The 24673-nt window shown below is 40.9% G+C and overlaps 1 protein-coding gene and 1 pseudogene across 4 annotated transcripts in view; both read right to left on the bottom strand.

Annotated features, from left to right (window-relative positions):
• HSF2BP (heat shock transcription factor 2 binding protein) overlaps positions 1-24673 on the bottom strand; it is a 157116-nt gene that overhangs the window by 64005 nt on the left and 68438 nt on the right. For all 3 annotated transcript variants that reach the window (XM_053565014.1, XM_053565013.1, XM_053565015.1), the window contains one exon: positions 3615-3718. In XM_053565014.1, the coding sequence (XP_053420989.1) occupies positions 3615-3718 (104 nt within the window). The remainder of the gene's footprint in view (positions 1-3614; positions 3719-24673) is intronic.
• LOC128567643 (splicing factor, proline- and glutamine-rich-like) lies at positions 20075-21566 on the bottom strand (annotated as a pseudogene). The gene has a single exon (XR_008374907.1). The product of XR_008374907.1 is annotated as a splicing factor, proline- and glutamine-rich-like (transcript).

Below are 24673 nucleotides of genomic sequence, written 5' to 3'. Positions count from 1 at the left end.
CAGCCTTTCAGACCCCACATCTCTTAATTTAACAACTTACACACATGAAACTAAACCTTTTATACCCTCACTCAATCAAGTCATCCAGTCATACCCTCTTTACTTCAACTTTACCGGCACCACTCCCCTATCGGGCCTAAACCCATCAAAGTGCTCTAAAATAGTCACTTTCCCTTTCAAACCAAAAAAAGAAGTTACACAGAAAGTGCCATCCTTCCTTCCAATTTCTCTGCAAAAAAAATTATACCCAATTCCCTCATCCACATTCAGAATCTCTGTTCCATAGTTATGTTACTACCTAATTTTAAAATTATTACAGAAAATAAATCCATTCTATTGCCTCCTCTTTCTCTCTATCTAACAATGTGTATGAAACGGGCTGCCCAAGTTGCCATATTTCCCTTACTGGCAGCGGTGGGAATCATGACTAACATAGACACAGGAACAGCTAACATTTCCTACTCAATAACTCATTGTATTCAAACTCAATTCTCAAAGTTATCTCAACAGGTACTTAATTAGTACTCCAAACCTACAACAAGACAAACTGTTCGTAAATGGAATATGCTACTCCAAACCACAAGATTTTCCTAAACAACCACTGCTAAAAGAACAGTCTGAAAGGAAAAACTCACATCCTCCCAACAAAAAAATCATAATCATCCTCTAGTTGGCCAATTGAAACTACCAGCCCCTCTCAGCAGGAAGAAACTACAGAAGAGAGAACTCTACGCCCCTTATCCCAAGGCCAACCCCCTATTTTTAATAAATCAAGAAGGGAGGAATGTTAGGTAATTGCCCCAGAAAAGCCCCTCCCAACTTATGGCCTGCCCCTAATGCCTCTTCCGGCCAGGGCAGTAACTCCTTATTGGCTATTCTACCCTCCCATCACCATTCTAAGACTTCCCCTAACCGAACTTATATAGCTCTCTCTCGCACGTGTGCTCTCTCTCTCCCCCCTCTCTCTCCTCTCTCTCTACCTCTCTCCCTCCCTCTCTCTCTCTCTCCCCCCCCGCCCTTTCCTCTCTCTCTCTTTTCTCCCCCCTCTCTCTTTCTTTCCTCACTCCTTCTTGGTGTTGTCCTGCAAATCCCCTCCCCCCCCCCCCCCGTCACCAATAAAGACCTTTCGTACAAGCCTTGGTGGTCTATGAGATCTCTGCCTGTCGTGTGCCCCTCCCTTTCAGATATATGGATGGCAAATAAGCACATGAAAAGATGCTCAACATCAGTAATCATAACAGAAATGCAGATTCAAACCACAGCAAGGCACCACCACATCCCTATTAGAAAGTCCAAATTAAAAAGAATGACTGTGCCCAGTATGGGTGAGGGTGTACAGCAGCTCCAACACTAGTACACTGTCAGGAGAATGTAAAATTGTACAACCGCTGTGGAAAAGTGTTGCAGTTGCATAAAAATTAACATATACCTAATGACCCAGCCATTCCACTTGTAGGTATTTACCCAAGAGAAGTGAAAGCACACATCCTCAAAAAGACTTGTACAAGAATGCTCACAGCACCTCTACTCATACTGGCTCAAAGCCAACTAAAGACAGCCCAAATGTCCGTCAGCAGCAGAGTAGATATACCAACTGTGGTATATCCACACGATGCAATACTAGTTAGCAATAAAAAATAATAAACTATTAATACACACAATACAGATGGATCTCCACATAATAATGCTGAGTGAAAGATGCTAGGCAAAAAAAAATATAAACTGTACTATTCCATTTATATAAAATTGAAGAAAAAGAAAACTGCAGTACCATGCAGAGAGGAGGGGAGTGGCTCTCTGGAAAGCAGAGAGACAGAAAGAAGAGGCCACAAAAGGGTAGTAGGTTTACTCATTCATTCTCTTGACTGTGTTAGGGCCTTTACGGAGGGATATTTATATCAAAACTTATCAGTTTATTGTATGTAAATTACACCTTAATAAAGTTATTTTAAAAAACAAACATTCAGCACAAAGTAGAACTGAAGCTCAAAAATAGAGATCTGAACTATGAAAAAGCAAGGAAAGTCAGTATTTTTGCATGCTTTAGTAAAATATGTGCTCATTAAATATACAGCATTAACACTTGTAATGAAATTTAGACAAAACCTTAGGTAAAATAAGTGATAAGTCCAAAGAGGAAAGGGGAGCAGTAAAAAGAGCTTTTTATTTTAAAGAAAATTTTGAAACATGGGCCCTCTGCATGCCACGTGCATCTCCCTTCAGTGTGGCAGTCTCTCTCTAATTTCTTCTTACCCAGATTTTTTATCAATGGAACTTCTCCTTTTTCTGATATTTAGACCCATGTACCCCACACAGAGAATGGGACAGGCTGATGCTGTTCACTAGCTATTTCATAAGACAATTTTTCTTTGTGTTGTAAGATCACCAATAAATCACAACCAAATAAAAGCAACACTTCAGAAAAAGAACTAGAAACAATGTACCATACCAGTGAATTTTCTATAATTTGAAATCTTTTTTTTTCTGTTTTTTGTTTTTGTTTTTTTTGTAGAGACAGAGTCTCACTTTATCGCCCTTGGTAGAGTGTCATGGCATCACAGCTCACAACAACCTCCAGCTCTTGGGCTTAGGCGATTCTCTTGCCTCAGCCTCGGGGCCAGGTTTGAACCTGCAACCCTCGGTATATGGGGCCAGCACCCTACTCACTGAGCCACAGGCGTTGCCCATATAATTTGAAATCTTTAAAAAAAAAAAACTTGAGATGATCAGTGTTACTTTCTAATACCTTTTTTTTTTTTTTGAGACAGAGTCTCACTATGTTGCCCTTGGTAGAGTGCCCTGGCGTCACAGCTCGCAGAAATCTCAAACTCTTGGGCTTAAGGAATTCTCTTGCCTCAGGCTCCCAAGTAGCTGGGACTATAGGCACACGCCACAACATCCGGCTATTTTTTTGTTGTAGTTGTCATGGTTGTTTAGCAGCCCTGGGCTGGGTTCCAACCCTCCAGCCTCAGTGTATGTGGCTCAAGCGCTGAGCTACAGGTGCTGAGCCACTTTCTAATACTTTAAAATCTGCCCCCTAGCTACAGAGGAGAAGATATACCGTAGCGCCCCCTTATTTGTGGTTTTGCCTTCCATGGTTTCAGTTACACATAGTCAACCACTGTCTGGAAATATTAAATGGAAAATTCTAGAAGTAAACAATTCGTCAGTTTTAAATTGCACACCATTCTGTGAGTAGTGTGATAAAATCTCAAGCTGTCTACCCCGTCCTACAAGACTGTGCATCATCCCTTTGTCCAGCATGTCTGCAGTGTACATGCTGAGCACCTGCTAATCACTTAGCAGCTGTCCAGGTTGTCACATCAACTGTTGCCGTATTTCAAGTCACCTTTATTTTACTTAATAATGGTCCCAAAGAGAAATTATTGTCATTGCTGTGTTACTGTTGATTATTGTTGTCAATCTCTTACTGTGCCTAATTATAAATTAAACTTTATCATAGGTATTTATGTATAGGAAGAAACAGGCTATATAGGGTTTGGTACCATCTGCAATTTCAGGCATCCACTGAGCATCTTCGAATGTATTCCCCATGGATTGGAGGGAACTCCTATATGAACTGTATGAGGAGTTGCACAAATAACCCCACTTACCACTCAAAAGCCACCACAGCAAAGGGATGAATCCTGGACTCTCGCTGATGTATTTCAAGCCTTTCAAATTGATGCTCACATTGTACAGGGACATCAGCATCAGCCTGGAGTGCAAAACAAAGTGGTGTTGAGACATGGCTCCATCCACGCTGCACTTCACCCTGAACGCATCTCCTAGTGAAGAAGACCTCACTGTATCTAGAGGCTTCCTTACATTTCAGATGTCCAACCCCACAATAAGTATAGTGAATAGAAGGAAGGAATATTTGTCTCAGGGAAATGGGACACTTTAGCAATGATATCACATAATACTACCATTTATAGGCTCATATATGTGTGATCAACAGACACGAATGCAGAGAGGTTCCACGGGAAACCTCACAAACCATATTTACTGACTCATCCCCTTTATTACCAATCCAACATTACAGGTAATCCTCAATCCATGAGTGTACTGTACTCTTAAAGTTCAAATTCATCCACCTAAAATCTAATGATATCTTTTTATTCAATGAACATTAAACATGAATCTGAGTAGCCAGGTCAGTTAACAGATAAAGACTGCTAAACATGCAACATGAGAGATGAAGAACAAACACTACAGCTTCTGCCATCCCAAACAACAAAAGCTGTTTACTGAGAAAATAGGATGTGACAAGCTCTTTCAGGAACTGAACTGCAACTGGCAATGTAGAGTCTACTGAAAGTTGGAAGCTACAGGACCATGATACCTAAAAATACTGCAGAGAACCCAAACACTTCACACAGCAAAGCAATAAAAAAGGCTATTCAGATATTACACAACGCTTTTAAAATAATTAATGAGCTTGCAAGAAATGAAAGAAAAAAAATCTCTAATCAGGAAGGAAGTGACAGCACAAATTCTAGGAGATAAGTGCAAGAAGATAGGAGATTTCAGAAGCCCAGGACTGCAATTACAGAGGACTCATACAGAGGGACAGAGGAAAACCCTCAGGCAGACATACACAGGCATTCAAATCGCAAACCCTGCAGATAAACAGAAAAGAATAAACCTTTGACCTGAGCATGAATTCACATTTTAGCAGAACTGAAAAAATCTCCAAGCCAGTAATCGGAGAGGAGCTCCCCCAGCTTCCTGAACATTAAAGGAAACGGCCTTCAACCTGTTCTTCAAAGAATCCCCACCAACAGCATCTTAACAAAGTGAATTCATAATAAAAATCATAATACAGAATAATTAAGCAATTCAATTCAAAAATAGCAGTAAAGGCCAGGCGCACTGGCTCATACCTGTAATCCTAGTACTCTGGGAGGCTAAGGCTGGTAGATTACTTGAGCTCAGGAGTTCGAGACCAGCCTGAGCAAGAGCAAGACCCCATCTCTACTAAAAGTAGAATAATTAGCCAGGTCTTATGGTGGGTGCCTGTAGTCCCAGCTACTAAGGAGGCCTAGACAAGAGGATCGATTGAGCCCAGGAGTTTGAGGTTGCTGTGAGCTATAATGCCAAGGCACTCTACCCATGTCTTTTGTAAGAATGTCTCGCACACACAAAAAAGGTAGAATTTACAAAAACAAAAACTATAATAATCACAACACAAAACTCAAGAATAATTAGGTACATGGGAAAAGAGAAATACTAAATAGAAACAGAACTAAAGAAACCAGAGCAAAAAATAACAATAGGTAAAAGAGAGGTTAATATACATGGAGGCTAAAGTGAGGAAAAGTGCAACATTCTTCCAATTATGGTTCCATAATAAAGAATAGAAAGAATGAAGAGAAAAAATTATTTCAAAAATGTAATGGCTGAGACTTTTACGGAAATAAGTAAATATAAATCCTCAAATTCAGAAGGCAAAAAAAACCTCAAAGACAAATAAAAATAAATATAAATCTACACAGAACACAAACTGTAGAAAACCAAAGACAAAAAAAGAAAGATTCTGTAAGCAGCCAGAGAGAAAAAACGTATTACCTACAAAAGAGTATTTACACTGAAGGCTGGGCTCTCAATAACAAAAGTGAAATCACAAGACAAGGAAATTTTGTCTTCCAAGTATAGAAAGAGCATAATAATAAACCTATAATCGTAAACCCAGTAAAAAATACTTTCAACCAAGAAGGTAAACTAAAACTACTGTCAAAGAAAACCCTCAGAGATTTTACCACAAACAAACCTGAACTAAAAGAATTTGAAGGACAGACTTCATAAAAAAGGAAAATGATCTCAGAATAATGTTCTGAGATACAAAGAGAAATAGCAAGTAAAGGGAGATGTGGACACAGAGAAGTAAATACTGGTGGTAAAAGCAGTAATTTAAATGTCTAATATATGGAATTTTTGAAATTTTTCAACAGAGCTAAGATATAGCCCGTGAATGCATGCCACCCAGGACATGGGTATTAAAACATTCTATTAAATTATGATCCTCCCACTGTTCTAGAGGAGGGAAAGACTTTAATTATTTTCAAGTATATCCCAAATACCACAAAGCTTTGATGAGGCTCATCAATGAAAAACAGAAATGAAAATAACTTGAGACACTAGAAGAAAAAAATGAACTCAGAAAATATCTCAGTTAATTCAAGAGGAGGAAAGGAGAGCGAGGAAGGAATAAAAAGAAAGGAAGAAAAGGAGGAATGGAGGACTAACTAGAAAGAGAACTCAGAGAAATCATAATAAACAACAAACCACGGGCAGTGCCTATGGCTGAAAGGAGTAGGGTGCTGGTCCCATATGCCAGAGGTGGCGGGTTCAAACCCAGTCCCAGCCAAAAACTGCAAAAAAATAAATAAATAAATAAACAACAAACCATGACGGAAAAAATAAATCCAAGTAGTTCACTAATTGCAAATGTTAATGGACAGAACATTCCTATTAAAAGGCATAGATTCATAGATTACGTAGATTGTCAGACTGTATGAAAAACAATGCAACAATACGCTCTTTAAAAGAAAAATACCTGAAACAGAAGATCACAGAAAGGATGCAAGTAAAAGAATCAGCAAAGATGTACCAAGCAAATGTCAACCAAAAAAAGAAGCAAGAGAAGGCTGAAACAGCCACATTAATAAAAAAGAAAATACTTTAAGGGAAAAGCTTTTTTTTTTTTTTTTTTGAGACACAGTCTCACTATGTCGCCCTAGATAGAGTAGAGTGGCATCACAGCTCACAGCAACCTCAAACTCTTGGGTTTAAGAGATTCTCTTGCCTCAGCCTCCCAAAACTACAGGCACCCACCAAAGCGCTAGCTATTTTTCTGTTGCAGTTGTCATTGTTGCTTAGTTAGCCTGGGCTGCATTCGAACCTGCCAGCCTCAGTGTATGTGGCCAATGCCATAACCACTGTGCTATGGGTGCCGAGCCAGGGGAAAAGCATTTTTAAAAGTAAACAAATTAAAAATGTAAGGCTATGTTCATCAGGAAAATATCATTCTCAATTTGTATGTACCTAATGATACATATGTGTAGCTACAAAATTACATAAAGACACAAACTGACAAAACCACAAGAAAAGGCTAACTAGGCCACAATAATGGCAGATTTTTAAAACATCCCTTACAGTGCTTGATACATAAAGCTGATTCTCTGATCCACCATACAATTAAGATAAAAAGCAATTTTTTAAAGTAAGTTTTAAAACTCCAAATGACACTTAGGAAAGTAAAAGTACACCTCTACAAGAACAGGTCAAACAGGAGGGGGTGGTTCGATAGAGAGAGGGTTAGTAGAGGGACCACTTACAGAGCACATTGCACGTACAAATTGGATCTATCAGGTGCAGAACACAAATGTCTTAATGCTGTAATTGGGTAAATGAGGTGAATGCTATGTTGATTAGTAGGATATAAGCACTCCAATTTGTACAAATAATCAACACATTGAATCCCGTAATGGCATGAATGTATTTATGATTTATGTACAAATGACTTAATAAAAAAAAATTACAAGGAAAACTGAGCAATATTTTTTTTAATTTATCATAACTTTTTACATTGATGCATTTATAGGGTTCAGGGTATGGGCAATATTTAGAACTGAATAATGAACACACTGAATAAAACTTGTGAAATCAATCTTGTGAAATAACTAACACACACACACACACAGTCTTAAATGCTTACTCTAGGAAAAAAGTCTAAAAATGAATGAGCTGCAACAACAGCTGAATAATTTGCCTTGAACTAACCCTCCTGCCAAGAAGAATCACAACTTCTGAACAAAACAGAGGAAGCATTTAAGGGGACTGGAAAGCAGCCAAAAGCAAGCAGAAACCAGGGAGAAGTGCCCCCTTAAAAGAAGAGAACATTTTTTTGAGATAAAAAGGGCAAATATGTGGAGATTAGGGTGTGACCACACTGCGCATGCAGCTGCCTCCATCAGACACCTGTGGAAAACTGGTCTGAGAAGCAAAACCATGGAATCCAAAGTGTGAACAAAGGGAAGAGGAAACCCAGAAAGGAGGGGACAGGACAGGAGCAGCACTAAAATGAGCCCTTGGCTGGCCTCTGAACTGCGTAAGCTCAAGGCAAACACCAAGGAGCCCGCCGGAGAACGAGAGCTGCAAACCCAAGTGGGAGGCAGGCACAGATTTGGGGATATGGACCCTCAGGGAAGCCAGTGTGTCAGTGTGAGCCAGGCAAAAGCTGACCTGCTGGAAAGAACACATTTCTCTGCAGAGATAAGAGTCCACGACCCAACACGCCTTCCATAACAGCCAGTGTACTGAACAGCAGGACCAGTAAGAATGAGAAGAGCAAGGCACTTGGCTCTGGTGCAAATTTAAAGTGGGGGAGGGTGCCAAAATGCTCAGTAGCCAAAAAAAATTTTTAGTATTATAATTCACTATTTTAAAAAATCAAAATTAATGCAAAAATGCCATAATAAACAATACAGCAAAATTTTAAATAAAGATGGAATTGGTAACAGTGCCACACCAAGACATACTGGAGCCTGAAACAAGAGGAAAATCAGTCACACTGATCCAGCCCACTAATGAGGACTAACTCAGTAAATCACAGAATGTGAAATAAATACATGTATGCCCTGTAAAACTTTTATTATAGTTTTCTATTAAAATATCTGCTTTCCTCACATAGTTTGCCAAAAACGCTGCTCCATAGCTTGTTTCTATCCTCTCAGAGACTGGTCCAGTGAGGGTGGCCATAGGCACTCACTTTACATATCAAACAGTGAGTCAACTCCCCATGACCCACAGCCTCACAGACCTCCTTCTCCCCACATTCCTGCCATCACTTCCATAATTGAGGGTGATGCCCTGGAGTAAGAGAAGACAAGAGCTGCACAGGCTCCCTCCAGAATAGGGTTCTGAAATCTCAAAACAGGATCCTCAGCTTCCTAACAGGCTACAAAATGAGCAAACTAGTGTCTGCTTCACGTTTCACTGACAATTTTTACACATATTCCAAATCTACTCACTAGTAACCTACTTAATGAGGTATTATGGGCTACTCTGTAGTGAGGAAAATTCAGCACCTTAACTACAATTTAACAAAGTCTCTAATCCAGTATTTCAAGAAAAGTTCCTACATCAGATCAAACACATTTGGAATTTCTTAAAATTAAATGTTCTATCCATGGCTGCTTTCATGCAAACAGCAAAACTGAGTCATTGAAACAGACGTCTTGTGGCTCTAAAATATTTTTTATCTTGGACTTTTACAGAAGAAGTTTGCCAACCTCTGCTTTACGGCATAAAGTAAAATAAACTAACCTTTTACAGATTTTATAAGACAAAACTAGCATCTAGTAAAAACTGTAATATGGATCAAACTTCAGAAAATATGTTCACATGAAATTCTTTATCCACTGCCACTTAAATTTAAAGTGGCACAAATGATTCACAAATTGACAAATGTCTTTGAAAGTCCCGTATTTGGTCAAAATTCATCATCCTTCAGAAGCTAAAATGGAAGAAATGTAACTGTGACAAAAGCAGTGCCACCTGAGTCCTCAGGTCACTGCCAAGCATCATCTTACAGAAGATCAAAGACTTTTTTTTTTTTTTTTTTTTTTTTGAGACAGAGTCTCACTATCTTGCCCTAGGTAGAGTGCAGCAGCATCATAGCTCATAGCCATCTCAAACTCTTGGGCTTAAGCGATTCTCTTCCCTCAGCCTCCTGAGTAACAGGGATTACAGGTGCTCACCACTACACCAGGCTATTTTTTGTTGTAGTTGTCATTGTTGTTTAGCTGGCCCAGGCCAGGTTCAAACACTCCAGCTTTGGTGTATGTGGCCAGCACTGTAACCACTGTGATATGGGTGCCAAGCCAGACCAAAGACTTCTAGGTTACACAGGAGTTAGCAAAAAACAAACCCAAAACAACCTTGTGTTTCTTATGCAAATGTTTTCTCTAATATAACCTTCCAATTCCAATCAAAAATATTGGTCAACAATACATCAAATTTCTAATTGTCAAGTCAAGAAAGACTGCCCATCCACCTTACCCTGCTATTACTGAGATTATTCAAAGTAAATGTCATTTCTCATGCTAGTGTTCTAGAAGTCAGCCTTTTTTCTTCCAATGACAAAAAAAGTTAAGCACATTTTGCTTCCTACCACAAACCTAAGTGAAAAAATGTATTATAAATGGAATGAATGGGCTCCAGAGAGCAGAAGAACCTCCCCAATCTCTGCAGTCTTGCTAATTTGAGATGCACATTATGGTTACAGTTAGAAGGACTGAGAGCAAGACCAAAATAAAGGTACCGGTGAACTTGAAATGCTATGCAAACAACACAGTGGCTCAAGATTGAGCAGAAGGAAGCGCTCCTTACCTAAATACACAAGCCCTCAGGCTGAACAAGCATCCCCACATGAAAAGTATGAAAACACTCCCTGACCCAAGTGTGAGTCACAAAGTACAAATTAAGACTGAAGTAGCTTATTCTTCATCTTAGGAAACATAACTTGCAACCTACAAATAACAAAAAAATAAACACACCCAGGACTTCCAAACAAACTAGCAACAAAAATAAATAAGAAGGGGGAAGGAGACAAGATGGCTGGCTGAACCCAGCTTTCCACAGAGGCTCCCATCCAGAAGGAGAGTTAAAGGACAGAAATTTAGCAAGTAACCTGGTAGATTAGAACTGCGCCAAGAGAAAGTTGAAGAACGCACATCAACTCTGCTGAGGCGAGCTGCGACCCCAAGAATACAAATAAAAGGTACAAAATCCATCACCAACCGGACGGGAGTCCCCTCCCCCATGAGAACAGCTCGGAGTACCCCATAAACAAACGGGCAGAGTTCAAAAGTCCTCCCATTATACTCCATGGAAGAGACCCTCTAAAAACTGGACCTATTTCCCCTACTAAGGTGCCATGGCGCTCTCCTGCCAGGCATAAAACTGTATAAAACTGTATACATTCTCTACCTGCAATTCCGAGCTCCCAACACTCCCCTCCACTCTCCCTCTGAGGTCTGGAGGCCTGTCCCCAAGGAGTCCAGATTCTTGGATGATTTCTCGAGGAATGTGGACAGGGCCTGGACTGCAGCTGGTCAGCGCTGATTCTGCAGCATGGTAGTGAAGAGAGGATGGTCAGCTGAGAGGGAACCACAAGGGAGCGGCGGTGCCCCGAGGCGCAGAGCAGCAGCCGTTTCTGGCAACAATAGGGCTCACCCCTGGATATTCTGGAGTCACACCCACTGTCTCTCTGGGCAACCAGAGGAGGCTGGGAATCTTCTCAGGTGGCAACCACCGGCAGAACAGATCTGGGACAGAAACGCAGATCCCGTGAGTAAAGGATTTGCCTGAGGAGGTAACAGCCTGGGTGGGAGCATAGAGACTAGAAAATGCACACACAGTGCCAGCTGACTCCCAGGGTGGGTCTGACCCAGAGGACCGCTTTACTGAGCCTAAGATGCACCCGGCCCCCAAGGGATCATCAGCCTAGACAAAGGAGGGCAGGAGGCTAGAAGTGACAGCTAACCCTGCTGCGAATACAAACCTGCAGCAGCAAAGACAGGGCCTGAGGCACAGGATATTGGATATTCCTCGTGTGATTGGCTGAGTTCAAAAGGTCCCAATCAATAGTCTCAGTGGGACAGGTGCAAGAGTTTACAAGGTCTCTGGCAACTAGATAGCAGGGGTATGCTGACAACTGAAATATGACTTGCTCTGGTGCTCCGTGAGGTCAGTAGGACCTCAGCCAGACCACTGAACTGGTGAATCTATGTCTCCTCAGCCAGACCACTGAACTGGTGAACTCAAAACAGCTTCTCTTCTGCACAGGAATTTAGCTGGGAGAGAAAGAAATTCCACAAACCTGTTCTGTTCGGTCAGTAACATCAATCAGGTGCGGGGCTGGAACTGAGTGAACACCCCCCAGCCTCCATCAAGCCCCCGAGGAGGGGGGGTGTTGTCAGGCCTCACCTGAGGAGGGGGGGTGTTGTCAGGCCTCACCTCCCCCTACCAGATAGAGGCAGAGAGCAGTGGTCTGGCTGAGGAGACATAGATCTCCTTGTGATTCAGGCAGGTGCAAACCCCTGGAATATCTGCTCATTGGAGGCAACTGGGTCACAGGTCACAGCCCTGCGGGGTTATCAGTGACTGGGTGTGACAGAGGTGCATCAACTTTCCCAGACTAATCGATTTGCTAGGTGGGTCCTACTGACCTCACGGAGCACCAGAGCAAGTCATATTTCAGTTGTCAGCATACCCCTGCTATCTAGTTGCCAGAGACCTTGTAAACTCTTGCACCTGTCCCACTGAGACTACTGATTTGGACCTTTTGAACTCAGCCAATCACACGAGGAATATCCAAGTGGTGCCCTGAGTGTGTGGTTGTAGGAAGGTTTGATTTTCCTTTTCCAATTGTTGCCTGTCGGGGGCGGGGTGACTTAACTGCTGGTATTTCTCCACAGCTGAGACTTCAACCCAGAGTAACTATTTCACTAGGGTCGGACAGAGACCAGCAGAAAAAAAGACAGAGCCACTTAGTCCCACCACACCAAACACATCTCCAGTTTCCCAGGCCAATAGCATTATACGGGTCCTCGGCAAGGGTCCAGGGGAAAAGTCAAACAGTGTAAAATAATCAGGGAGTGGAATCAGCAGAAAAACTCTGGTAACATGAATAACCAGAGTAGATCAACCCCCTTTCCATGGCAGTTACATCTGCCATGTCTGCCAAGGAAAGACATGGCAGATGTAACTAAAGATCCTATTCATAAACAGCTGGCAGAGATGTCAGAAATCGAATTCAGAATTTGGATCGCAAACAACATTAATAGAATGGAGGAAAATTTGGAATTAGAAATTCGAGGAGCAATTCAAAAGTTGGAATTACAAATTCGAGGAGAAATTCAAAAGTTGTCTCAAGAATTCAACGAATTTAAAGAAAAAACCATCAAAGATTTTGAAACACTGAAGCAAGAATATGCAGTCCTCAAAGATCTGAAAAATACAGTAGAATCCCTCAGTAACACAGTGGAGCAAGCAGAAGAAAGAATTTCTAACATCGAAGACAAAGCTTTTGAACGCTCCCAAACTCTCAAAGAGGAAGAGAATGGAGAGCAAAAACGGACCACTCTCTCAGAGAGCTCCGGGATAATTCGAAGAAGGCCAATATCCGAATCATTGGAATCCCTGAAACCGATGAAGTGCCTTCGCAAGGCACAGAGGCTCCTCTCCATGAAATTATTAAAGAGAATTTTCCAGACATGCCAAGAGATTCTGAAATTCAGATAGCAGACAGTTTCAGAACCCCAGCACGACTCAACCCAAAAAAGACATCCTCCAGGCACATCATAATTAACTTCACTAAAGTTAATATGAAGGAGAAAATTCTGAAAGTAGCCAGATGTAAGAAAACCATTACCTACAAAAGGAAGAAAATTAGAATGACTGCAGATCTCTCTGCTGAAACTTTTCAAGCCAGAAGAGGGTGATCATCGACTTTTAATCTCCTAAAACAAAGTAACTTTCAACCCCAGATCCTGTATCCAGCTAAACTGAGTTTCATTTATGATGGAGAAATCAAATAATTAATGACATTCACATGTTGAAGAAATTTGCCATAACCAAACCAGCTCTTCAGGATCTTCTCAGACCCATCCTCCATAATGACCAGCCCAATCCTCTACCATAAAAGTAAACTCACTCAGAAACTTTTGATCAAACTCCAACTTCCACAGTGGCGAAAGGATTAAAAATGTCCACTGGACTTTTGAAAAACTCGATACCCAAAATTTTACCAGACTTATCTATATTCTCCATTAATGTGAATGGCTTAAACTATCCTCTAAAGAGGCACAGGTTGGCTGACTGGATACAAAAACTCAGACCAGATATTTGCTGCATACAAGAGTCACATCTTATCTTAAAAGATAAATATAGACTCAGGGTGAAAGGATGGTCGTCCATATTTCAGGCAAATGGAAATCAGAAAAAGCAGGTGTTGCACTTCTATTTGGAGACACAATAGGCTTTAAACCAACAAAAGTAAGGAAGGATAAGAATGGTAACTTCATATTTATTAAGGGTAATACTCAATATGATGAGATTTCAATTATTAATATTTATGCACCCAACCAGAATGTGCCTCAATTTATAAGAGAAACTCTAACAGACAGGAGCAACTTGATTTGCTCCAGCTCCGTAATAGTCAGAGATCTTAACACTCCTTTGGCAGTGTTGGATAGATCCTCCAATAAGAAGCTGAGCAAAGAAATTTTAGATTTAAACCTAACCATCCAACATTTGGATTTAGCAGACATCTACAGAACATTTCATCCCAACAAAATTGAATACACATACTTCTCATCAGCCCACGGAACATACTCCAAAATCGATCACATCTTAGGTCACAAGTCTAACCTCAGTAAATTTAAAGGAATGGAAATTATTCCTTGCATCTTCTAGGACCACCATGGAATAAAAGTGGAACTCAGTAACAACAGGAATCTGCATACTCATACAAAAACATGGAAGTTAAATAATCTTATGCTGAATGATAGCTGGGTCAGAGATGAGATTAACAAGGAAACTGCCAAATTTTTAGAACACAACGACAATGAAGACACAAGCTATCAGAACCTCTGGGACACTGCAAAGGCAGTTCTAAGAGGGAAATTTATAGCACTGCAAGCCTTCCTCAAGAGAACAGAAAGAGAGGAAGTTAACAACTTAATGGGACATCTCAAGCAACTGGAAAAGGAAGAACATTCCAACCCCAAACCCAGTAGAAGAAAAGAAATAACCAAAATTAGAGCAGAATTAAATGAAATTGAAAACAAAAGCAATATACAAAAGATCAATAAATCAAAAAGTTGGTTTTCTGAAAAGGTCAATAAAATAGATAAACCTTTGGCTAACCAGAAAAAAAAGAGAGTAAAATCTCTAATTTCATCAATCAGAAATGACAAAGATGAAATAACAGACTCCTCAGAAATAAAAAAAATCCTTAATGAATAGTACAAGAAACTTTATTCTCAGAAATATGAAAATCTGAAGGAAATTAACTGATACTTGGAAGCATATCACCTTCCAAGACTTAGCCAGAATCAAGTGGAAATGTTGAACAGGCCTATATCAAGTTCTGAAATAGCATCAACCATACAAAATCTCTCTAAAAAGAAAAGCCCAGGACCAGATGGCTTCACGTCAGAATTCTACGAAACCTTTAAAGAGGAACTAGTACCTATATTACTCAACCTGTTCCAAAATATAGAAAAAGAAGGAAGACTACCCAACACTTCTATGACGCAAACATCACCCTGATCCCCAAACCAGGAAAAGACCCAACAAGAAAAGAAAATTATAGACCAATATCACTAATGAATATAAATGCAAAAATATTCAACAAGATCCTAACAAACAGAATCCAGCAACACCATCAAACAAATTATACATCATGACTAAGTCAGTTTCATCCCAGGGTCTCAAGGCTGGTTCAATATACGTAAATCTATAAATATAATTCAGCACATAAACAAATTAAAAAACAAAGGCCATATGATTCTCTCAATTGATGTAGAAAACACTTTTGATAATATCCAGCATCCCTTCATGATCAGAACACTTAAGAAAATTGGTATAGAAGGGACATTTCTTAAACAGATAGAGGCCATCTGCAGCAAACCCACAGCCAATATCCTATTGAATGGAGTTAAACTGAAATCATTTCCACTCAGATCAGGAACCAGGCAAGGTTGCCCATTGTCTCCACTGCTTTTTAACATTGTAATGGAAGTCTTAGCCATCACAATTAGACAAGAAAATGCAATCAAGGGTATCCACATAGAGTCAGAAGAGATCATATGATTGTATATCTGGAAAACACCAGGGATTCAACTACAAAACTCTTAGAAGTTATCAAGGAATATAGCAGTGTCTGAGGTCACAAAAATCAACATTCATAAATCGGTAGCCTTTATATATACCAACAATAGTCAAGCTGAAAAAACAGTTAAGGACTCTATTCCATTCACAGTCATGCCAAAGAAGGTGAAATACTTGGGAGTTTATCTAACAAAGGACGTGAAAGATCTCTATAAGGAGAACTATGAAACTCTAAGAAAAGAAATAGCTGAAAATGTTAACAAATGGAAAAGCATACCATGCTCATGGCTGGGAAGAATCAACATTGTTAAAATTTCCATATTACCCAAAGCAATATACAATTTTAATGCAATCCCTATTAAAGCTCCACTGTCATACTTTAAAGATCTTGAAAAAATAATACTTCGTTTTATATGGAATCAGAAAAAAACCTCGAATAGCCAAGACATTACTCAGAAATAAAAACATAGCAGAAGGAATCATGCTACCGGACCTCAGACTATACTATAAATCGATAGTGATCAAAGCAGCATGGTACTGGCACAAAAACAGAGAGGCAGATGGATGGAACAGAATAGAGAATCAGGAGATAAACCCAGCTACTTAACTGTTATTTGATCTTTGACAAGCCAATTAAAAACATTCAGTGGGGAAAAGATTCCCTATTTAACAAATGGTGCTGGGTGAACTGGCTGGCAACCTGTAGAAGACTGAAACTGGACCCACACCTTTCACCATTAACTAAGATAGACTCTCACTGGATTAAAGATTTAAACTTAAGGCATGAAACTATAAAAATACTAGAAGACCTGTAGTCCCAGCTACTCGGGAGGCTGAGGCAAGAGAATCACTTAAGCCCAGGAGTTGGAGGTTGCTGTGAGCTGTGTGAGGCCATGGCACTCTACCGAGGGCCATAAAAGTGAGACTCTGTCTCTACAAAATAAATAAATAAATAAATAAAAATACTAGAAGAGAGTGCAGAGAGAACTCTTGAAGGAATCGGCCTAGGCGTGTATTTTATGAGGAGGACCCCCCCCAGGCAATTGAAGCAGCTTCAAAAATACACTACTGGGACCTGATCAAACTAAACAGCCTCTGCACAGCCAAAAACATAGTAAGTAAAGCAAGCAAACAGCCCTCAGAAAGGGAGAAGATATTTGCAGGTTATGTCTCCGACAAAGGTTTAATAACCAGAATCCACAGAGAACTCAAACGTATAAGCAAGAAAAGAACAAGTGATCCCATCGCAGGCTGGGCAAGGGACTTGAAGAGAAACTTCTCTGAAGACAGGCGCACAGCCTACAGACGTATGAAAAAATGCTTATCATCCTTAATCATCAGAGAAATGCAAATCAGACTACTTTGAGATATCATCTAACTCCAGTAAGATTAGCCCATGTCACAAAATCCCAAGACCAGAGATGTTGGCGTGGATGTGGAGAAAAGGGAACACTTCTACACTGCTGGTGGGAATGCAAATTAATATGTTCCTTTTGGGAAGATGTTTGGAGAACACTTAGAAATCTAAAAATAGACCTGCCATTCGATCCTACAATTCCTCTACTAAATATATACCCAGAAGACCAAAAATCACATTATAACAAAGATATTTGTACCAGAATGTTTATTGCAGCCCAATTCATAATTGCTAAGTCATGGAAAAAAGCCCAAGTGCCCATCGATCCACAAATGGATTAATAAATGGTGGTATATGTACACCATGGAATATTATGCAGCTTTAAAGAAAGATGGAGACTTTACCTCTTTCATGTTTACATGGATGGATCTGGAACATATTCTTCTTAGTAAAGTATCTCAAGAATGGAAGAAAAAGTACCCAATGTACTCAGCCCTACTATGAAACTAATGTAGGGTTTTCACATGAAAGCTATAACCCAATTACAACCTAAGAATAGGGGGAAGGGGGAGAGGGAGGGGAGGGAGGGGGGAAGATGGGCGGAGGGAGGGTGATTGGTGGGATTACACCTACGGTGCATCCTACAAGGGTACATGTGAAACTTAGTAAATGTAGAATATAAATGTCTTTTTTTTTGGCCGGGGCTGGGTTTGAACCTGCCACCTCCGGCATATGGGACCGGCGCCCTACTCCTTGAGCCACAGGCACCGCCCGAATATAAATGTCTTAACACAATAACTAAGAAAATGCCAGGAAGGCTATGTTAACCAGTGTGATGAAAATATGTCAAATTGGTCTATAAAACCAGTGTATGGTGCCCCATGATCACATTAATGTACACAGCTCTGATTTAATAATAAAAAAAAAAGTAAATAAATAAGAAAAAGGAATGACTATGACGTCCCTTGCTCAAAAACAAAAACCACTGTATCAGTCATCCTAAATTGTCTAAAATCCAGTGCAGCCAACTTGGCACCATAAAGTAATCCTCAATTAATTATTATAATAAGCAACAAAATGTTTACAAAAGATTGCATGGAATTTCAGAAAGAAACAATTGGCACAGCAATACATTAATATATTTTCAAACCAAATGATTACCAGCAGAAACTTACCAGTAAGTTAGTGGCCTACCAGTTTTTAATTAAAAGTACCATAATTAACTACTTGCCCATCATCAGTCAAATAACAATCTGAAAATTCGTAATCTGTAACATATAATCCTCATCAAGCGCATGTTTATCTATCTATTCGTTTTTATCCAGTGTGTAACACTGAAGACACAGCAGAAGATATAAAGAGCATATAACACCCACCTCCCTGGTTAAAAAAACCTCACCAATACAGAGGGTCCCCAAAGTGGGACACTTTGTGTATCTGAATACCCTTTGTGAAATCATCTGAACACATATCTCAGGTAGGTAATGACCAGCAGTTACGTCTGGTATGTAAAATAGACAAGCATTTCTAATACTTTAACTATAGTATGTATAGAATCTTTTAATTTTCCTTTGCATGTCTGTATCAACAGCAGCATACTGTATGTAATCTTCCATACCATGGTGAGATTTGTCTATGTTGATTTATACAGTTCTAACTCATTTCCACTGTATCCCATCAGTGGAAATCACGACCTTTTAACTATTTTCCAGCTTGTAAACATTTAGGTGATTTCTTAGTTTTTGCTATCAGGTTTTCAGCATGAGCATCCTGGTACGCCTATGCAAACCTCTGGTGCACTCATGTGTCCCTACGTGTGCTCACATCACCTCCCGTGCCCAGCTGTCCTCAGGGACCCTCCCCAGCACAGTGAACAGGCCTAAGTTTCACTGTGGCTTCATATCTGATCCAAAACTTGTAACTGTCAGGCTGATTTCTTCCCCTGAGATGCAATAAAAAGGCACCTTACTATGGCTACAACTTGCATTTCCCTTCTTATAGTGGAGGTTGAGAACCTGCTCCATGTTTATGAAGCATGTAGGTGTTTCTTCTGTGAACTGCCTGGTTATCTCTTTTAATCATTTGTGTATTTGGTTTTTGTTTGTTTGTTTGGTTTTTTTCATGTTTAACAATCTATAATTCAAATGTAAAAGTTCAATACAAGCCATTTGTAGGGCTTGGGATTTGTTCTTTTAAAAACAAGAAATGGGGAAATGCAACAAAATGTTCTTTCCACTTTTCAAAAACTTTCAAGGAAAGGATAGAGCATAGGGCCATAAAATATCCATTTAACCAAATCCACTTTCACCCCCTACAAGTCTTACACCCATTCCGTAATCTTAATACATATTCCTGAATGAAGATTTACAGTTCAGCTTTGCTTACATAACCATTAAAAATACTTAGCACCAGCTTGCTTCCTATAATGCCAAACAAATGATAACACTACTTCAATGTGCATTCCTTCTTTTTTTAAAACAAGGGGAGATAGTTACTTGTGGAAAGCAGTATTTAGCCTCCAGATACATTTCCCAGAAATGGCATATGCCATTCAAAGGCCTAGACATTCTCATGCTTTCAAAGTGGAATACCTAGCCCAATGTGCATAGAAGCATGAATGGCAAAGTTGAAGATCAATATCATAACTTGAAGATCAATATTATAACTGTTTTTCTATTTATTTGAAGCACAGTAAAAAAAAATGGTACACTTTGGAAATTCAGTGGCACAAGGTACACCTGCCATAACTTGAGGGACATTATACGGTTAAAAATAAATAAATAAAAGGAAATAAAAAGGAAAAAAACTCTCCTGTTTCAAACACTGCATTACATAATTTTACCTGCCCAAACAGACCATTTACAAATATCAGGTCAATAAACTGCTAACATCCATAAAAAGGTAGCTTTTTTACTAAAATGCAAGAATTTAAAAGATAGGTATCTAAACAAGAAAAGACAAAAACAAACTGGAAGCCTAGGTATCACATCTAAAATCGGGGTTTTTTGTTTGGGCCTTCATACTCTTCTCTCCCTCTACCATATCCTGCTGGAGTTCCAGGCCCCATTCCCCTAGGACCCTGTCCACCCACAGGCCCCGCACCTCCCTGCCCAAAGCGCTCAGTACGCATGTCGCTTCCCATCATGGAACCACTCATAGTTGCTGGTGGGACTCCAGGATTAGCTTCATAACCTATGCCACCACCACCACCTAGAGGTGGAAATTTCTGGCCTCCTGAACCACAGGGATCTCCCATGTTCATTGCTCCTCCAGCACCCATTCTCATGTCTCTTTCTCTTGGATCCATGTAGCCCATTCAACTGTAACTTTCCTCTCTTTGGCGCCTCATTTGTTCTTCCATCTCACGTTGACGCATCATCATCTCTTCCTCCCTTCTACGTCGTTCCTCTTCTTGCCTCAATTGCATTTCTTTACGTTTCTGCATTTCTTGATTATGAAGTTCTTCCATGCGTCTTAATTCTTCCTGCCGTCTCATCAGATCTTGGCGCAAAAGATTTGCCTGATGTTCATGGTAAGCATCTTCCATTTCACTTTCCAATTTGTCTTTTGCATCCTTCATATTTTTTTCAACTTGTTCCCTTTGCTGTTTTTCCATTTCATCCGAGGACTTCCATCGCTAAGAATGCTCATACTCAAATGTGCCATGCTGGGCAAAACGAGGAGGAGTTTCTCTCTCCTTTTGATACATTGGATTCTTCTGTGCAAGTTTTTCCATCTTCATCATCTAATTGTTCAAGTGGTTCCACAATAACTGGATGAGGAGTTGTTGTCAGTAAGAAAACACCTTCACTGCACCGTTCAAATGCTTTCCTTGCTGCTGGTTTACAAGCAAATTCAACAATGCCTTTCCCTGTAGATCTTCCACAATCATCCACAATTACAACAGCCCTTTCAATAGGACCAAATTGGCTAAAAGCTTCTTCCAACAGTTCATTGGAAACATAAGGTGAAAGATTACGAACAGAAAGGGCAGCAGCACGTGTGGCAAAAGGAACTCGTAGCTGTCTACCTCTCATGGGCGTGTCATCAAGTTCAGCTTTGGCAATTTCAGCCAAGGCTCTAGACTCGAGTTTAATCAATCCAAATCCTTTGCCTTTGTTTATAAAAACTTCTCTCGGTTCTCCGTATTTAGCAAATAGTCTTTTGAATTCATCCTCTGTGATATCAGCAGGTAGATACCCAACAAACAAACGACAGCGCTGTGTGTAAGTTTGCTCTCCAGGCCTCCTCAAGAGAGACAAGTTGGCTTTAAAACCCTCCGAGTCCGAGATCTTCTCCTTGCTGCGGCCGCTGGGCCCACCGGGCGGAGGCCCCTGGTGGTGATGCTGGTGGTAGGGCGGGTGATGCTGGCGGCCTCCCGGGGGCTCCCGGCCGCCTCGGTGCGCCTCGGTGGCCGCCTCATTTGTGTATTTGGTTATCTGCCTTTTTCTCATTGAAGAGGCCAAATAAGCAGATTACTTAGTTATAGGGATTTTTTTTAATGTACACACAATGACCAAACAAATGTACTTTTAGGCTTAATGTACATAGCGATGTCCTAGATGTTTGCTACCAGAGATGGCCATGTGACCCCACAGCAGAATCAACTCTGCTGCAACACCGACCGAGAAGCCCACACGGATTTCCACAGGTAGCAAAAGGAACAGGGCATGGGAGCCAGCCCTTCATTATGGGAAAATGCATCAGGTCATGGTAAACCCAAGGCCACCCAAATTTCAGCAAGTTAGCAAACGGTATGATGTGGATTTGGGGGCCCTACTGTCACAGCCACAGAAGTACAGGCTGGCAAGGAGCTAGGGCAAAGAGAAAACTCAAAAATACTAAAGCAATGACAACCAACTGAGCAAAATCCCAGAGTACTGCAAATGGCAGAAGTGGCAGGATTACTCTCTCTCACACACACACACACACACACATCACATGTTTCTCTCATGGGCAAGAGGAGAGAGTGAGGCTGAACAGAGAGAGATAGAAATGACTGAGTGGAGGCAGTTCACACTCACTTCCACAGTTCTCTGTGTGCAGTAGGAAGGAAAGCCGCCTGCCAGGGTGCCACCAATAGAGAAGGGCAGCACAGGTAGATGGGGAGGGGCAGGCACAGAGGAGAGTCTGCCTTCACCACGCATGTGGCTGTGCACACGGGAAGCATCCTTCTCAAGCATCACTGAGGAGCACGGCTGTAGGAACCAAGGAAGTGGATTGCTGAGCCCATCCACAGTTGGGAGCATCAGGAAATGTGATACACACCGGGATCCAGGTAAGCTATACAAGGGATGGAAGCAGTGAAGGTGATGGTGCTGAAGAGGAGGAGGGCTGGGTGAGTTTGGAGGAGATGATGGCAGAGAAAGGAGTCAGGGAAAAGGAGGCAGGCCACAGAGCAGGACAGTCTACCTGATGGCAAAGTGCAGGGTGTGGCCACATGACTGGACAATGGACACATGAATGGACTACTGCCGCAGTGAAGGCATATCAGATCTTGAGAGGTGAAGAAGGCAGTGACCCTGAAATTAGATTGTTGATTGAATCACCCAGAGATGCCCCAGCCATGTGAGACAGCAGAGGGTGGGAAGCAATCAACGAACAAGGGGAAGTGGCTTGATGTCAGAAGAGGGCAGTAACGTCAAGGGGGTCTAGGACAGAACTGGCTGCTTGAATTTTGAAGGAGGAAAGTTTCTACATGAAAGAAGAGAAACGGCCTTTTAATAATGTGCAGCTGGGAGACAACGAACCTCTATCTCTGGGTCTGAGGCACCAACTCCTAAAAATAAGTAACCTTTGATCATGGAGGTGGCCGTGAAAGCATAATCAAGGCAGAGTGGGAAGAAAAGAGGCTGACTTACAGTATAAGAAAGGTCCTAGAGTTAGCAGGGAACAAAATATTGAAAAGGGGAGAACCGTGTCTTGGACACAATAGAGGTAACAAGTGCGTGAATATCAGAAAGCAGCCAAAGATTACAGAGGACCCCAATCTCAGGCTGATGCAAGCTGGGATCCCAAGTGGGGGCAGAGGCTACAGTCTGCACAGGGCCTTGCTTGGTGGTCTAATCAAAAACTGCCTAGAAAGTAAGCATATGGGCTGAGGCAATTCTCCCCACCCCCACTGCAATCAACAAAAGCTCATCGGACCCAAAGGAGAGCTCCACTTAGTGAAACCAGAGAGGCTGAAAGAGACCCAGCCCTCACACAAGCCTCACCTTGGAAGCTGGAGAAGGAGGTTAACTGGTCCACAAACAGTGAGTGACCTCGTAAGATCATAGATGCGAAAGAGATAACAGACTGTTATCCAGAGCATACAAAGAACCACATTACATCATTAAGAAAAATGCAAACCGCTGCAACGTAGGCAAAGGACATAAACAGGTGACTCACAAGGAAAACCTGTATAGTATAAACATATGAGAAAAGTCTCAGCCCCACAGCTAATCTAAATCTGAAGGGAGAAAGAAGGAAGGTAGATGATAAAAATGTTCTTTACATAAATGTAACAAAGAATGAAGTACTGATGAGGACATAGGAAATGGGCTGGGTGTGGTGGTTCATGCATGTAATCCTAGCACTCTGGGAGGCCGAGGTGGGTGGATTGCCTGAGCTCACAGGTTCAAGACCAGCCTAAGCCAGAGCGAGATCTCCTCTCTAAAAATAGCTGGGCGTTGGGGCAGGCACCTGTAGTCCCAGCTACTTGGGAGGCTGAGGCAAGAGAATCACTTGAGCCCAAGAGTTGGAGTTTGCTGTGAGCTGTGACACGAAGGCACTCTACCCAGGGCAACATAATGAGACTCTTTAAAAAAAAAAAAAAAAAAGATATAGGAGACACAGAACAATGACACAGTGCAGGTGGAGTATACACTTTAGTGACCAATTTGGCAGTATGTTATAAAACCAAAAATGCCCATGGCCTACTTCTCGAATCTTCCACCTCTAGGAAAACTCGTAGAGGAACTCCCGTACAAGTAAGCAAAGAGCTTGCCAAGAATATTCACTGCAACGTTATATTTGTCAACTAAAACCTGAAAATAATCCGGACACTTATCAACCAGAGATAGACTAATCCAACTACTACGTCTTCTTTCATATAAGTACTTAAAAGAAATTAACTAGATCCATAGACAATTTGTAAAATAATACCCAAAACTATATATTATATACAAGGTGTGACAATTAAGTTTACGAATTCATCCTAGAAAAAAATACTACATACCTCACTGCTGAGTATCAATACAGTCACCTTTGAAGTACTCCCTTGGAAAGCTATGTATTGATGTCAGCACCTACTGCACCCTTCAAACCACAACTTCCCAAGGGGAATACTTCAAAGGTATAAGTGTAGTGATATTTGAAAATGAGGTGTGTAGCACTTTTTCTAGGATGAGCTCATGAACTTGTTAGACCTCA

This window comes from Nycticebus coucang, chromosome 16 (assembly GCF_027406575.1).
Source record: "Nycticebus coucang isolate mNycCou1 chromosome 16, mNycCou1.pri, whole genome shotgun sequence".
Lineage (NCBI taxonomy): Eukaryota > Metazoa > Chordata > Mammalia > Primates > Lorisidae > Nycticebus > Nycticebus coucang.
This window is presented reverse-complemented; position numbering and strand designations above follow the sequence as displayed.